This window comes from Colletotrichum gloeosporioides (genome assembly GCF_011800055.1).
Source record: "Colletotrichum gloeosporioides strain Lc1 chromosome Unknown consensus_82, whole genome shotgun sequence".
NCBI classification, from domain to species: domain Eukaryota; kingdom Fungi; phylum Ascomycota; class Sordariomycetes; order Glomerellales; family Glomerellaceae; genus Colletotrichum; species Colletotrichum gloeosporioides.
The window spans coordinates 247,418-260,570 of NW_025544727.1; the positions used below are offsets into that span (position 1 = coordinate 247,418).

At 52.1% G+C, this 13,153-nt stretch overlaps 5 protein-coding genes across 5 annotated transcripts; 2 read left to right on the forward strand and 3 right to left on the reverse strand.

Moving 5' to 3' along the window:
• Positions 1 to 747: 747 nt before the first annotated feature.
• Positions 748 to 1,810, forward strand: GCG54_00010039 (uncharacterized protein; the record flags this gene model as incomplete). The annotated part of the gene is made up of 2 exons (XM_045409972.1): positions 748 to 1,402; positions 1,455 to 1,810. 2 exons carry the CDS (start codon positions 748 to 750, stop codon positions 1,808 to 1,810), a joined length of 1,011 nt encoding a protein of 336 aa, XP_045259007.1.
• A 192-nt stretch (positions 1,811 to 2,002) lies between these two features.
• Positions 2,003 to 4,720, reverse strand: GCG54_00010040 (uncharacterized protein; the record flags this gene model as incomplete). The annotated part of the gene is made up of 5 exons (XM_045409973.1): positions 2,003 to 2,213; positions 2,345 to 2,859; positions 3,012 to 3,275; positions 3,407 to 3,728; positions 3,948 to 4,720. 5 exons carry the CDS (start codon positions 4,718 to 4,720, stop codon positions 2,003 to 2,005), a joined length of 2,085 nt encoding a protein of 694 aa, XP_045259008.1.
• A 2,936-nt stretch (positions 4,721 to 7,656) lies between these two features.
• Positions 7,657 to 8,920, reverse strand: GCG54_00010042 (uncharacterized protein; the record flags this gene model as incomplete). The annotated part of the gene is given in 5 exon segments (XM_045409974.1): positions 7,657 to 7,950; positions 8,025 to 8,133; positions 8,144 to 8,268; positions 8,352 to 8,497; positions 8,674 to 8,920. The coding sequence occupies 5 exon segments, from the start codon at positions 8,918 to 8,920 to the stop codon at positions 7,657 to 7,659; spliced, it is 921 nt and encodes a 306-aa protein (XP_045259009.1).
• A 505-nt stretch (positions 8,921 to 9,425) lies between these two features.
• On the reverse strand, positions 9,426 to 10,385 carry GCG54_00010043 (Oxidase ustYa; the record flags this gene model as incomplete). The annotated part of the gene is made up of 3 exons (XM_045409975.1): positions 9,426 to 9,686; positions 9,751 to 9,872; positions 10,037 to 10,385. 3 exons carry the CDS (start codon positions 10,383 to 10,385, stop codon positions 9,426 to 9,428), a joined length of 732 nt encoding a protein of 243 aa, XP_045259010.1.
• A 292-nt stretch (positions 10,386 to 10,677) lies between these two features.
• On the forward strand, positions 10,678 to 12,637 carry GCG54_00010044 (Nonribosomal peptide synthetase easA; the record flags this gene model as incomplete). Its single annotated transcript, XM_045409976.1, has 3 exons — positions 10,678 to 10,729; positions 10,781 to 12,309; positions 12,452 to 12,637. The coding sequence occupies 3 exons, from the start codon at positions 10,678 to 10,680 to the stop codon at positions 12,635 to 12,637; spliced, it is 1,767 nt and encodes a 588-aa protein (XP_045259011.1).
• Between the last annotated feature and the right edge of the window lie 516 nt (positions 12,638 to 13,153).

A 13,153-nucleotide genomic window follows, 5' to 3' on the forward strand; every position in this document is an offset into this window, starting at 1 on the left:
GCACTCTTGGTGCACCTTTCAAGCGAGCTCAAAATCCCATCGCCTTCACTTGTTCCTACTCATCTCCCAGCCGATGTCACACTAGACATGGGAATTCTCGGCGGCTTCTCAGTCATGCCTACGAAGATCGACACGACGGGGGCGGTGGTGTTGAAGTTGGGTTCCGAACGCCCACATCCCGATTTCAGTGGGGTTGTAGGGACAGCCTCGTCAGCTTCCACGAACTTGACGTCAAAACAATATTGGATAGGGCTTGCTAGATATTGAGGGGTCTGTATTCAGGATCTTTCACTGGTTTTCATAATGTAGCTGTTCCTTGGATCAACCAACCATTCCTCCTTGCTTACGTACCAGGGTGAATTAGATCGACTCTGATTTGTTGGTACATGAGTTAGGTGTTCTGGACTAGGCTATGAATATTTCAGCCTCCCAAGGGTTGCTCTTGGTGACGCGTATCGGTAGGTTTGATAGGGGAACAGGCATTGGACATCGATGCGTGGAGACTGGGGAAAACGGAGAAGACCGCGTCGCCCAGAGGAAAGGGGCGCAATGGGAATTTTCACCCCGACGGGTGATCCGCGGCCAGCTAGCTGGCTGTGAAAGGGGAAGAGCAGCTATCACTGAATCAAAAGGAGCTTGATACAAATAAGGGCGTGGTTGTTGTTTTGTAAACATCTCTACCCTCGTCATCCAATCTTTTCAAACAACGGCGATCACATTCTTTCCGTCACTCTCTCTTCCACCAAGATGAAACTGCACTCGCTCGCGTCCATTGGCCTCCTGGCCTCCGCCGTTGTCGCCCACAAGGAGGCCGCTCCTGGTGTGATCAAGCGCCATGCCAACCTTTCCAAGCGTTGTGCTGCTGGGTCCGCGGCCTTCAAGCAGAAGCGGTTCCAAAAGCGCCAAGAAGCCGCCAACCTCGAGCGCAGATCCGGCAACAGCAGCGTCACGATCGTGACCGAGGCTCCGTACTACGAAGATCTTCAGAACAACACCTGCGTCCTCGCGCCCGATGTCACCGCCGGGCCTTACTATTGGCCCCGGTCAGAGACCCTGCGTCAGGATATGACCGAAGACCAGATTGGAGTTCCTCTCACCCTTGACGTCGGTGTTATTGATATGGCAACTTGCGAGCCTCTTCCAAACGCGCTTGTTGCGTTTTGGCACTGCAACGCCACGGGAAGCTATTCGAGTTTCACGGGCCGTGATCCTAATACGGATTTCCGTGAGCTCCTTGAGTCACTGAATGTCACCGACTTCGAGATTGGTACTACGGATTTGCATACCGATGACACTACATGGCTGCGTGGAATGTGGCCCACCAACGACGATGGTATTCTGGAGATGAAGACGATTTTCCCTGGCTTTTACATTCAGCGCTCTATTCACATTCACGCGCAAGGTAAATTGAAGAATAATTGACGTCGAGATTGGTGCTAACAATGCCTTACTAGTTTTCACCGATTGGGTCGTCACCAGCAACGGCACCGTCAAGACAGGAAAAACCAACTCAATTGGTCAGCTGTACTTTAACGAGACGGTTTCCCAGGAAATCATGGCTCTCGAACCCTATGTGTCGCACACTGAGATCAACCGCACTACCAATGACGTCGACTCTGTCTACTCTGAGGGATTCGCCAACGGCTACAACCCTGTCATCGACATTGTTCCCTTGGACGGAGTTGATATTCGAAATGGCATGGTTGGCTATATCACGATCGGAATTGATACGGAGAACAGCCCTTCTTTGAGTGGATCAGGTGGCAGTGGCGGTGGTGCGGCTCCGAGCAACACCACGACACCGGCTTAAGAGTCATAGCTGCGGAAAGGTTCGGAAGTCAAATTCCATAGCGAGGTGTTTTTGTTTCATCTGAATAGAGGTTAGCATACGCTTGTGACACAGGTTTGGTACTTAGAAGTCAGATCAGCTCAAGCAAATCCAATAGAATCCGGGCTTTGTTCAACGATTTTTGATCATTGTAGCTTACATGATCTCTTCACCCTACGTGGGATCACAGCGATCGGCGATTGACATGAGCAAACTAAATCGCTCAAGAGTCGGGTGGTGACCGCTATGGCCGTGACCGTTGTCAACGCCATCGCCATCGCCGTCGCTCTTGGCATCGTTCTCGTCAAGGCTTATACGGGCCAGGGATCCGTGACATAGCCCGCCCAGTGCAACCGCCTTTCGTCTATGCTCCCCTGGAACTTCCCTATCGACCTTGCAGTAGATGATAAGGAATAGGCTAGCTAACACCAGGTCCTCCACTGTCTGCCTTTGGGATCGAAACCGTGCGTCAGCTCATCCAATAACAAAGTTGGTGAACTTGGGGTTTTCGCGTACCTCTCGAGCTTTGTGCCGGACGACGACTGGGAGAAAAAGCAAGGGATGGCATCAATCACCTGCTGGGCCGATTCCAAGCACGTCCGAATGCAGCACCCATGTCCAAGAGCATCTTGATCCCCGTCTCCGTCATGCTCGGACATGGGCTCAGCGTCAAACTCAGCAGCGGCAACAATCCACGGGCAATTTGTTAGGAAGACAGCGCGGTGATACATGCAGAAGGCCATGCGTGCGGTGCTGGTGGGCAGACAGCCGGTGTTACCAGGCGTGATCCGCAAGTTCAGGTCGGGGAAGGCTTCGACCCAGTATCGCAGCTGTTCCTGGGACTTCCAATGGCTTTGCCTTCTGCCGCCGCCAGTCACCGCCGCTGAAGAGTACGCGTAAGACGCCCGGGGACTGAACTGCCTCCTCAAACAACGATGCATCACAGCCGCCAGTGACCGTATGCCCAGTAGGTCCTCTTCGGATCTGTGGCTTACAGGGCCCGAACCATCCACCCAGTCGCAATCGAGCATCTGAAAAGACGTCAACGTTACGGTCCAGATGTTGCTTATCTGTGAAGGTCTATCTCTCCCGGAAATTTCTTGTTGTGAGACGCATGGAGAAACACAGCTTTGTTTATATGAATGCACATTGCGGTGTCGGGATTGAGAGTAGACTGGCTTACCGGAGGTGCTCCTCGGTTAAGAGCGTAAGACACGTCAAGCACATACGAGTAAGCCGAGCTGAGAACAGACTCCTCATCGTCAGGATTAATCTGTGCCAAGTCCAGTTCGCGAACATGCATGACGGCGATTGCCACATTCTCGGTGACAAGAGATGGTATATTGCACTCGCTGGCAATAGAAGCCTGACGGTAGCGAGGAATTGTCAGTAAAGAAGGAGAGCAGTGCACAAGATGCACGAGCAAAAAGGGGCTCAGTAGAGTTAACTGACCATCAGCAACGACACCTAACATTGGACCAAGACATCAGCTCAGGTGCTTATCAACTACGACCACGACACTTTTCACGACATATCTTCCCTCTTCATCTTTTACAGGATCTACCGGCGGAAACCGACCTGGAGTTTGAGCGGCTGACTAGGCAGCCCTCGCACACACCCGCGGAATGCAAGAGCGGCACGTAGACGCCACGATGCCCGGGCGTCTTCGAGGTTTCCGCCTTCAGCGTTATGTGAGCAAGAGGAACTCTCCTTCTGCTTCTGCTTCTGCTTCTGCTTCTGCTTCTGAGCACTGCAATCGGTAACAATGGCGTATACGTGCTGTCGGTGATAGTATGCGCCCAGAGCGATGACAGCGCTTGCGAAACCGCGGACGAGGTGGCTTGCTTCCGGGAGACGGGCCTCCCTAAGCCGTGCCTCGATGTTGGCCTTGGGAATGAAACTGGGAACGTTGACAGTCAGGATGCATGTCACATAGTCACGATGCCACGTCACGACGACAGCAGAAATAAAACAGACCTGTAAAAGTAGTCGCTAAAGGCTGTGATGTGTCATATGTCAGCGTCTGAACCCGTCATCAACTAATATGAAAGAAAAGACCGTGGTCTACAGGGAGTTTTCATTTTGTCTTCGTTTCTTTCACTTTTAGACACAAATTTACTTGCCTGCAATATACGCTTGTAAAGCCGCATCACTTTCGAGCATCCACCAAGAGCCGTCGTAAGAATCCGACTCGCCAGCAGGCACTGGGTTCGCGGTTCTGCTAGCGTCTGGCGTGTTATCTTCAGAGACGGCCAGAGCACGAACAATATTTTGTTGGCTGTTGCCGAGCGAGCGGTAGACAGCGTCGCGCAGTCCGTAGAAAGACTGCGAAGATGCGTTTATTTTAGGCCGGCCCGGGGAAGACGGCGGAAGCGGTGCACTAACGCGTGCACTGGACTCGGATTTTGTGTCGCTGACCACAACAATATCGATCGACTGTTGTTTTTTCGCTGGGGAAACAATTTGAGGAGCCGCCTTATAATTAATTGGCTTTTCCAAGTCGTCGACGGCGGTTGTGACGGACGATTCGAGGAACTGAGAGGGGGTTCCTGCTTCGGAGGTTGGCCAGCCCAAGTCGACCGCCCATTCCATGTCATCATCCAACGAACCAGTAGAGCTAAGGGCGGAGGTGGCCCCCTCGAATGACTTAGAGGAGCTCCATGGAGTGGCCTGTTCCTCTTGAATGATGTCAACAGGTGGATCGCTTGAGTCCAGGGTATTGGCCATACTGGCTTCGTCGACTACGAATGGCAACGGGAACTGGCAGTCGGGCCCATCGGCCGGGTCGCATGGGTAGTAGGCCTGCTCCAGGCCACGGTTGCGGCCGTCCTGTTGTAGTATTTCAGGCCTTGGGCCGGCAATGCCCGCGGCAAGTGGGCGAGGAAGAGACATCAGCTGCGGATGAGCCGTGAGGAAATTACGGTGGTCGGCACCAGCTCCGAGCGGGGGCCCGTATCCGAGGTCGAAGCAGCCGTCGCTAGGAGCGTACATAAGAAAGTTAGACCGCAAAGACGCGGGTCTTCGACGTGGACGGGAGGCGTAATCCGGATAGAAACATTGTTGCCCAGTCCGCTAGGGTTGGGGTGCATCGTGTCAGCTCTTGAGGTTAACGAGTGAGAATAGCAACCAAAACAAAAGAAAAGGAAATCGGGCTCACTTGGCAGGTCAAACAAGGCTGTTTCTTGTCGCCTGAATTGCGCATGCATCCTATTCTTAGCCTTTGGTTCAAACATATTAAGAAGGTAGGTACGGACATCGTGTCTTCTTCTCCCGGCACAGAAGACAGGCCCCACGGCGTCGTCTTTGCTCAAGCATCATGGTTTTTGGGCAATGATTGCTACCTACGATATCCCCTCTCAGTACACACGCACCAAGAGAGGGGGAGAATGAGGCGCGGTTCATTGACTAATAGACCGTGATTCGGGGTCGGATGACTGATACACAATACTGGCCGCTCAGTTGAGATGATCGACGCAGCGGGGAAGGCAATTAGTAGAAGCCCAGGTCGTCTTGCGGTAGAAAAGATGGGATTCGTAATAACTGCATATACTATGTACATACAACAGTCCGCTGGACCTGGCGTAGCAGAATCGCATGATTACTCTTCTCTCCGACGTCGAATGTGATCAGACCCCTCTATTCCTCCAACCATGGCTGCCAAAGGCACGGAAAGCCTCATAGCTGCAAGGCCACACTGTATTAGCAGCGCTAGGCGATATTCGTGTAAGCGCTGCCTTTATTAAATACCTTTCTGGTAAGAATGGTCAGTCGGGTACGTAAGCGGATGGATCGACAACCTGTCTGGGGTTGCGGCTAATTATTTCAGGGCTTCTTTTCGACCACGGAATTCCGTTTCAATACTAAAGGCTCAGGGGTTTCCTAAGGTAGAAACTATCTCGTGGGCTGCCACATGCCGAGCGGGAACCCCCCCGTGCGGAGTAAAGCCAATTAACATATACGAGAATACACCAAGAACTGGTTTAAACCAATCAAAACCTTCTTTCTCTCGGACTTTTGGGGTAAAATTAGGGCCATACTCGATACGTATTCTTTGGTGTCATGTGGCAGCCGATGAGATAGCTTTTCTTGCTGACCCAAGTAACACACAACGTTTCTCATCAGAAAGGCAAAGTGTTCGTTGTCAGGCGACGCAAAGGCAAATCTGCGAAGTCTGTTTAAGACCCAGAAAGGCGGAAAATTCGGTAGGTAACTAATTCCCGATGGACGAACAAGATATCGCCCAACACAACCCAAAACACACCAACCTTGCGCGATGTCTCGGCGGTTAGTGGCCATATAGGGCATGATGCGTGAACAGGCTTCTTCCTCCCTGTCTTTTCGTCCCCATTGTTTGAGATGTGCCTTTGCAATAGCCGCGACATGAATAATTTACTTATGAGCGCACTATAACTCCGAAAGACCACCATTCAGCAAGCATCGAATCAAATAAAATAGTACTTCTGCTTGAGGCGAGCAAGATTTCCTCCAGATGCAGTATGGAACTATAACATGGCCATGAACCGTTCGAGATGACACATAATGTTCATGGGATCACCACGAACATGGTCTATGCTTTTGAACATGCTTCCTGTCCCAGCAGAGTTTATGTTGGGGGCGGAGACCCGGGCCGCTATTGCTGTAACTGAAACTACCATTCGGTCTCGTGAAGGAGAGGAGCATTGTTATGCCGTGTCGACGACAGCCGCCCCTATTGGCGACGAGCGTTTGATGAGAGCGGCAGCTCACACCACCATCATGGCACGCCGACTTTTCTTTGCCCTACTGTTCTCAATGGCCACGGGTTTCTTCGTACGTTTCAAATGGGAAGATGTCTTGCAGCAACAACATCAACAAGCGCTGTCACTGTCATCTTCAAGCCCCACCTGCCTGAGTCCGGAGGACGGGTACCAACTGGCGACCGACTTCCAGGCCTTGATCCGCAACTACTCGGCGGCGGCGGCGGACCGCCTTGTGGCCCCCGAAGTGGTGGCCCGCTGCGACGGCATGAATTTGCTGGCGGGCAAGCCGCTGGGCGCGCCGACGTACCGCGACCGAGACGAGCTCAAGGCTGCTCTGGAGCGGCAGAGTGGGCGCCCGACGCCCGTCACGCTCCGGACCGTCGATGTTGTCACGTGCGACACGATCGTGCTCAAGTGGACGGCTGCCTTTGGAGAGGCGAGGTTGCCTGTTAGGGGCATCCAGATCCTTACCGTTGAGAAAGTCGGTCCTATGAGAGGTTGGGCTATTAAAACTATTGACACCGAGTTCAACAGCCTTGCGTATCTCGTCAACCTAGGCGGCACATACAAGATGCCAGAAGGTGGTTCCGACTTTCAATTTTAGTGTGGCTAAGTGCTGTTCATATTCTGAAGCGCTGGAAAAACTTATACTGTGTCTTAGGTTGTAATGCTGAAGATAATAATGTTTATAGAAGTCTCTTGCTTAAAACTTAAATAGAAAAAAAAGAAAAGGTAATACCTATGAATTAGTTAGAATTTACTAATTATAACCTAGTAGATATAGTAAAAAGTGATTTATAGGAAGATTTTATCTTTAGGTTAGTAATTATTTTGTTAGTAAGGCTAGGCTGCTCTATAGGTTTTGGCTTAATATCACCTATTAAACCCTCCATCCGTTATAGTAAGAAAATAGCAGGATACATATTGATGCTTTAAGGCTTTTTAGTGACGATTTTGTCTTTTTAGATATTAAAAGCTGAGAAAAAGGAAACCTGAACACAACAAAAGCTATCTTTTATAGCTGGTGCCAGGTTATTATGAAGCCGTTGATAACGTTTCAGCTAAACCATCGCACTACAAGCCGCAGGCCTATGGTTGATTCTTCCAGGCGTCCTCAGCGTACGGTTCCACACGTAAAGTGCCGTTGAATCTTTTCTTCACAAAGTCTACAATTTTGGGGAAGCTGCGGCAGGTGTGTGGACGGTCCGTGTTGATGTAATTTGTTCCCAATCCGAGGCGATACATGGATGGGATAGGTGTCAAGTCTGCAGTGCATACCAGCAGCTGCAGCAGCGACTCGATGCAATGGTCCCTGTGCATGATTCCATGGACGGGATTCGGGTCGTGGTAGGCCTCGGGATGGAAGGCTTTACGAATGTGGTCCTAGGTATATCGTGTCAACGGCGGCCATTGCGACATGGGGGAGAAGGGCCACGGTCGGGGATGGGGAGTATCACTTGCCAGACAGTGGATAAGGTGCATGACCTCGACGCTGATTGTGGGGGAAGGAAAACGTTAGTCGAGACAGCGTCTTCGACGCAGATTTCGATGACAAAGGAATATGTGCTACACATACGTGGCAACGTAACCTCCTGCTCTTGGTTCCCAGTATTTCACATATTCCGGACCCCATGCCTCTCGAGCCTCATCCTCGGTGACGATGAAAAAGTGACCTACATCGCATCCAGGCATCTTCGTTAGCTACCGTGCACTTACGCTTCGCCGGAGGATCTTGTGTCATGCGTGTACTTACCCTCGCCCAAGTGAAGATCGTACCAGTTGACGTCGATTTCTCTGCTTGGCGTGCCTGTGAATTTCAGTCTTTGCGTTCCATCCTTTCGCCCAGGTATGTATTCAGTCCCGTCGTCCATAAAGGCTGGGGTCCCCTCGAAAGTCGGGACGTGTAGCTCGATGTGCTCGGCTGCTGCTTCTATGATTGGGAATCAAGTAAGCCTATGGGCATCCGGGCGATAAAAATACAAAAACTATCGACTGGAATAGATGAAATGACAGAACAAAAAATGCAAACGTGGTAGACAGAGAGAAAGAGGGAAGACAGGAGAGAGAGAGCGAGAACGAACGGGGTGTCAAGAGACGAAGGCTTACTAAAGTCTGTCGCGTATCCCGTCTCAAACGATCCAAAATGGCTCGTAAATGGACGCCTCGCAGTGAGCCAGATCGAGAACCCGGCGAAGAGCAAAGTGGTCGTGAACCATAGCCACGCAGCCCATCTCAAGCGGCGCCTCTCGCGTCCCCAAGCTGCTTGTTCATGGATCTGGTTCAGAAACCGGGTTGTCTCGTTGTCGGCCTCCGTGCTGTAGCTTAGTCTCTGGATGGACTCCACGGACGACATGATGTGTTTCCTATGACTGATCTTTCTCCGAGGGCTGGTCGGATAGGCCGTGGAACGATGGGCTGGCTGACACATGGAGTAGATTTATGCTGTCCTCCAAGGAGTGGAGTGGGCTTACTGTTAGCACGATGGCCCATCGGCTAATTGGAAGCATATTTAGGCCTGGTGGTGCCAAACTCAATCTCGAGAGTTGTCATTGCTGCACTTGTTTTGGTGTCTGCCTAATACCCATGCACGGAGGGAGGGAGGGGGGAGAGGGGCTGTCCTCTATCACAGGCAGACATGTCTGATGGCCATCAAAATGACTCACATCATCATCCATACCCAAGTAGTGTCAAAGAAATGGAGAGAGAAGTCAGAGATCTTTTGTTTGGGTGTGCAATTCTGAAGCTTAAGCGTCTATCTCGTGGCAAAAAAAAAAAGGAACTTGGACTACGGCAAAACCGTCCTAGATGGACGGCGTCAGGCCATTTTCTCTACGTAACAGTGATTGGCAATCGTCCCCTCAATACTCGCCACGGAACGAGTGCTCCTCCGTTGCGCGATACTGCTCGGCAAACATGAATAGCAGCGTGTAGTCTTTACAAATGTGCTGATATCCCCAACCTTCGCCGCCACTCGCGTTGGCCTGCTTCCATTCGAGTGTCGCGTCGCCCGCGCACATGATGCCCTGTCGCAGATAGTCCCAGCAGTCAGAAAGGTGGTCCACACGGACCCTTTCCAGATGTCCGTCCCGCGCGTGGACGAAGGCATCTCTTGCAATGTGCTGGGAAGTAGAGGTTACTTGTCAGCGATTCTGCGGTCATGGTTCCCGACTTGCTTCGACTCACCAGGCAATGCAGTTGGTGGAAGACGGACAGGCGTGCCTTTTGCTCAGGCAAGGAACGGTCTAGCCCTGGCATATATGGCAGCACGCCATCGTCTACCGTCACATTGATCCAGCCATTGCCTTCTGTAATGGGATCAGAGATGCGCGCGAGGTTTATGCTTCTTTTGTACGTTTTGTGGCTGGTCTTAAATTAAACGCAACTCTCGAGTTTTGTGGAAGAAATAAGGGGAATGCTTTTCATTGTGAAACCATTTTATCTAGGAGGAATAGGGAACGGCTCGACTAACTTGGCATTAACATAGCCCATCTGTCCTCGGTTGTGACATTGGGCCCCTGGCCAAATATTGGTTGGGACAGAAAGATGTGCTCGTCTACCCTCTCTGGCGGCATCCAAGAAGGCCGGCTCGGCCCATGACGTCCCCGCAGAATGATTGCTAGAGCAGCGATGAGCGCTATGTTAAGCAAGACGGATGAGGAGAGCGCGATAGATAGTCTCGGAGACCATCTGGCTCTGCCAGACCCCGCCTTGTGCTCAAGCAGATTGTGCATCTCGCGCTCAGGCTGTGCGAAAGCCTTTTCTAACGACAACGATGACAACGGCGAACGGGGATATTTCTCGATCTTAGAATACTCCATCGTGGTCGTTGAATAAAATGTAGGTGTGTTGATAGGGTCAGTTGTTGGATAGTAGGGTCTGCTAACGGATACAAGGAATTAATGTTGTGGTTTGGGTATTTCATATCCTTTCTTAGCAGAAAGGCAAAGTTGATAAAACTAAATTTCCTTCCCCCGCCCTTCGGCACCGAGAGGGGCTCCTCGTTCTAACCCACCAGTCTCCGAGGGTACGTTATAACAATAATATCGGAAACGCATGCCCGCCCCCCTGGTCGTATCCCCGCCAAAGATTTTCTTTTCACCTCTAAGAAAGATGGAAACCCTGTTGAGAGACATCTGGAGTTTGGAGTTCGCCACTCCTTCGGGTGAGGCACACCTCTCATGCCCTTTCACAGACTAATTGAGACTTATTCCAGCTACCATTGGCCTGGATGATGACTTCCTGTCTCTTGGAGGCGACTCGTGCAGTGCTATGAAGGCTGCTCGGCGCTGTCGCCTGGCTGGCCTTCCAGTCTCCACCGTTGACATACTTTCCGAGTCGACCATTAGCAGACTTGCACGCTCGATCGAGACAAAGAGAGTGGGCGCCGCCGACGCAGATGGTAGGGAGACCGACACCCATCCCCATAACGACGAGTCTTTTACCCTGAGTCTACATGCTTTTAAGGTACCTCCTGGCGTGGACCCAGACAACATTGCCTATGTAGTGCCGTGTACGCCGATGCAGGAAGACTACTACCACTTATTTTCGACGAACCCGGCGCCCGAGAGGCCGGGGATCATGACTACCTGCTACGAGATCCTCTTCCGAGGCGGCCAGGAACCTGTGGATCCGTACAGGGCGGCAAGGGCGTGGCAGGCCATAGTGGACCGCCACGCAATTTTCCGCACACGCTTTGTGCCCCTGGCTGAGCTAGGTGTGACTTCTTGCCATTCTGGCCCATTGCGGCCAGAGGCAGTCGTGCAGCTCGTAATGCGACGATGGCCCGTCGATTGCGCCGTCGTGCACATCGACTCGGACAGCGAGTGCGAAATTCGGCAATACAGCGCTGTACACACGGCCAACATGCTGTACCGGCTGAAGCCAGCCGCCTGCGTGTCGATACGCCTATTCGTTACGCCCTCAGCTCGCGTTTACATGAACGTCGTCCTCTGGCACATTGCAGCCGACTTTGTGGCCACGGGCGTGTTCCAGGTCGACTTTGACCGCTTCTACCGTGGCGCCCTGCCTGACCGCCCGGCGCCCGGCTTCGAACTGTACGTTCACCATCTCGGCCTGACGACCCGTCGTGGCCAGGCCGCAGTGGAGTCCGGCACCCGATACTGGATCCACTATCTCACCGGCGCCGAGCCGTGCAGGATTCGGCCCCATCATCTCGGAGTGGTCGACCGGCGCCCCACCCAGCAATCCTCGTCACCGACCGCCTACTTGGATCCCGACGGAAAAGAGCTTACCTGCGTGACAAACCTCGGCAGGGCCTCATGTCGGTTAACTGTAACAGGGCCGGCCGCCTCCTACTGCCGTAAGTGCTGCGTCTTACCCTCCAGGTTGCTCAGTCTCGCCTATGCCCTGACCCTGTCAAAATACACTGGCCATGAAGAGGTGTGCATCTCCTACCTCGTCTCGGACCGCGACCGCGACATTGCAGACATCGATAAAATTCTTGGAATGATGATCACCTACTTCTATGCCAGGGTCAAGGTGGTCCCGACGGCGCGCGTGGCCGACCTGATACAGCGCCTCCACGCAGACGACCTGGCCCATAGGAGACACCTGATCTACCGCCCAAAAGACGTCGCCCGCGCCCTTGGCTATGATAAATCAGCTAGTGATCTCTATGGTGTGCTCCCTGTGACAAACGTGCGTTTCAACGACCGCCGGATAGACATCCCACAAGGGCTCGAGCTGGCGTATCGTGGTGTCGTCAGTAACCTCATCCAAGAAGTATGTTGTGCCATGAAAATGGTTCTCCCCTTCTGCTTCGCCTCACCTTTTTATTTCTTTGGGATATTTTATATGTCTGCCAGAATATGCAGTCTTAAACCTGTGCCGTGCTAACTTATGCGCGTGTGTTTCTGTGACGTAGTTATTCGTCTCGCTGGTCGTGGTGCCCGAGGCCGATGGGGAACACGTAAACGCAAACTTTACGTTCAAGAGACTCTGGTTTACTGAGGAAAGCGTACAGACAATGGCCGACACCTACGCTCGCATCTTCCACGCGATTGCATCCGGGACTTGCGAGACCGTAAGAGACGTCATGTCACGCATTTAGAGGACAGTCCTGAGACATAAAGACGGGTGAATACGAAGTGCTGTATGAAGACCAACATACTTGGTATAGATAGTTCAAGGCTACTACGTTTCAGCTACTAGGAGAGTAATCAAAGAATAGTTGGTTGCGTTGGTAGTCTCACTTTCATCGTCTGGCAAGAAACGCAAACCATTATTTTCCGCAGCATCGTTCGTGGTCAATTTGTCTTTCATCCAGCTTTTCAACAGGCGGCCCTGAATAATTGAGATTGGATCGCTTCAAATCCTATTGCTTCCTACAGACCACGTAAATGTCACTTATTGAGGCACAAGCCGTGTCGTCTTCTATCCACTCTCTCCATCCTTTGTGAAGCTCTTCAAGATTGAATTCATGTCCAATGCAACGGGCTTCGTGTTCAATCCGGGCACGAGCTTCCGGATCGGCGCTGGTGCGAGCGACCAGGCCACTCCAATTCTCACGCTCCTCGCGTGAAGACACGACCCAGGGCGCCTGGCCTACCCTGATATCATTGCTTGA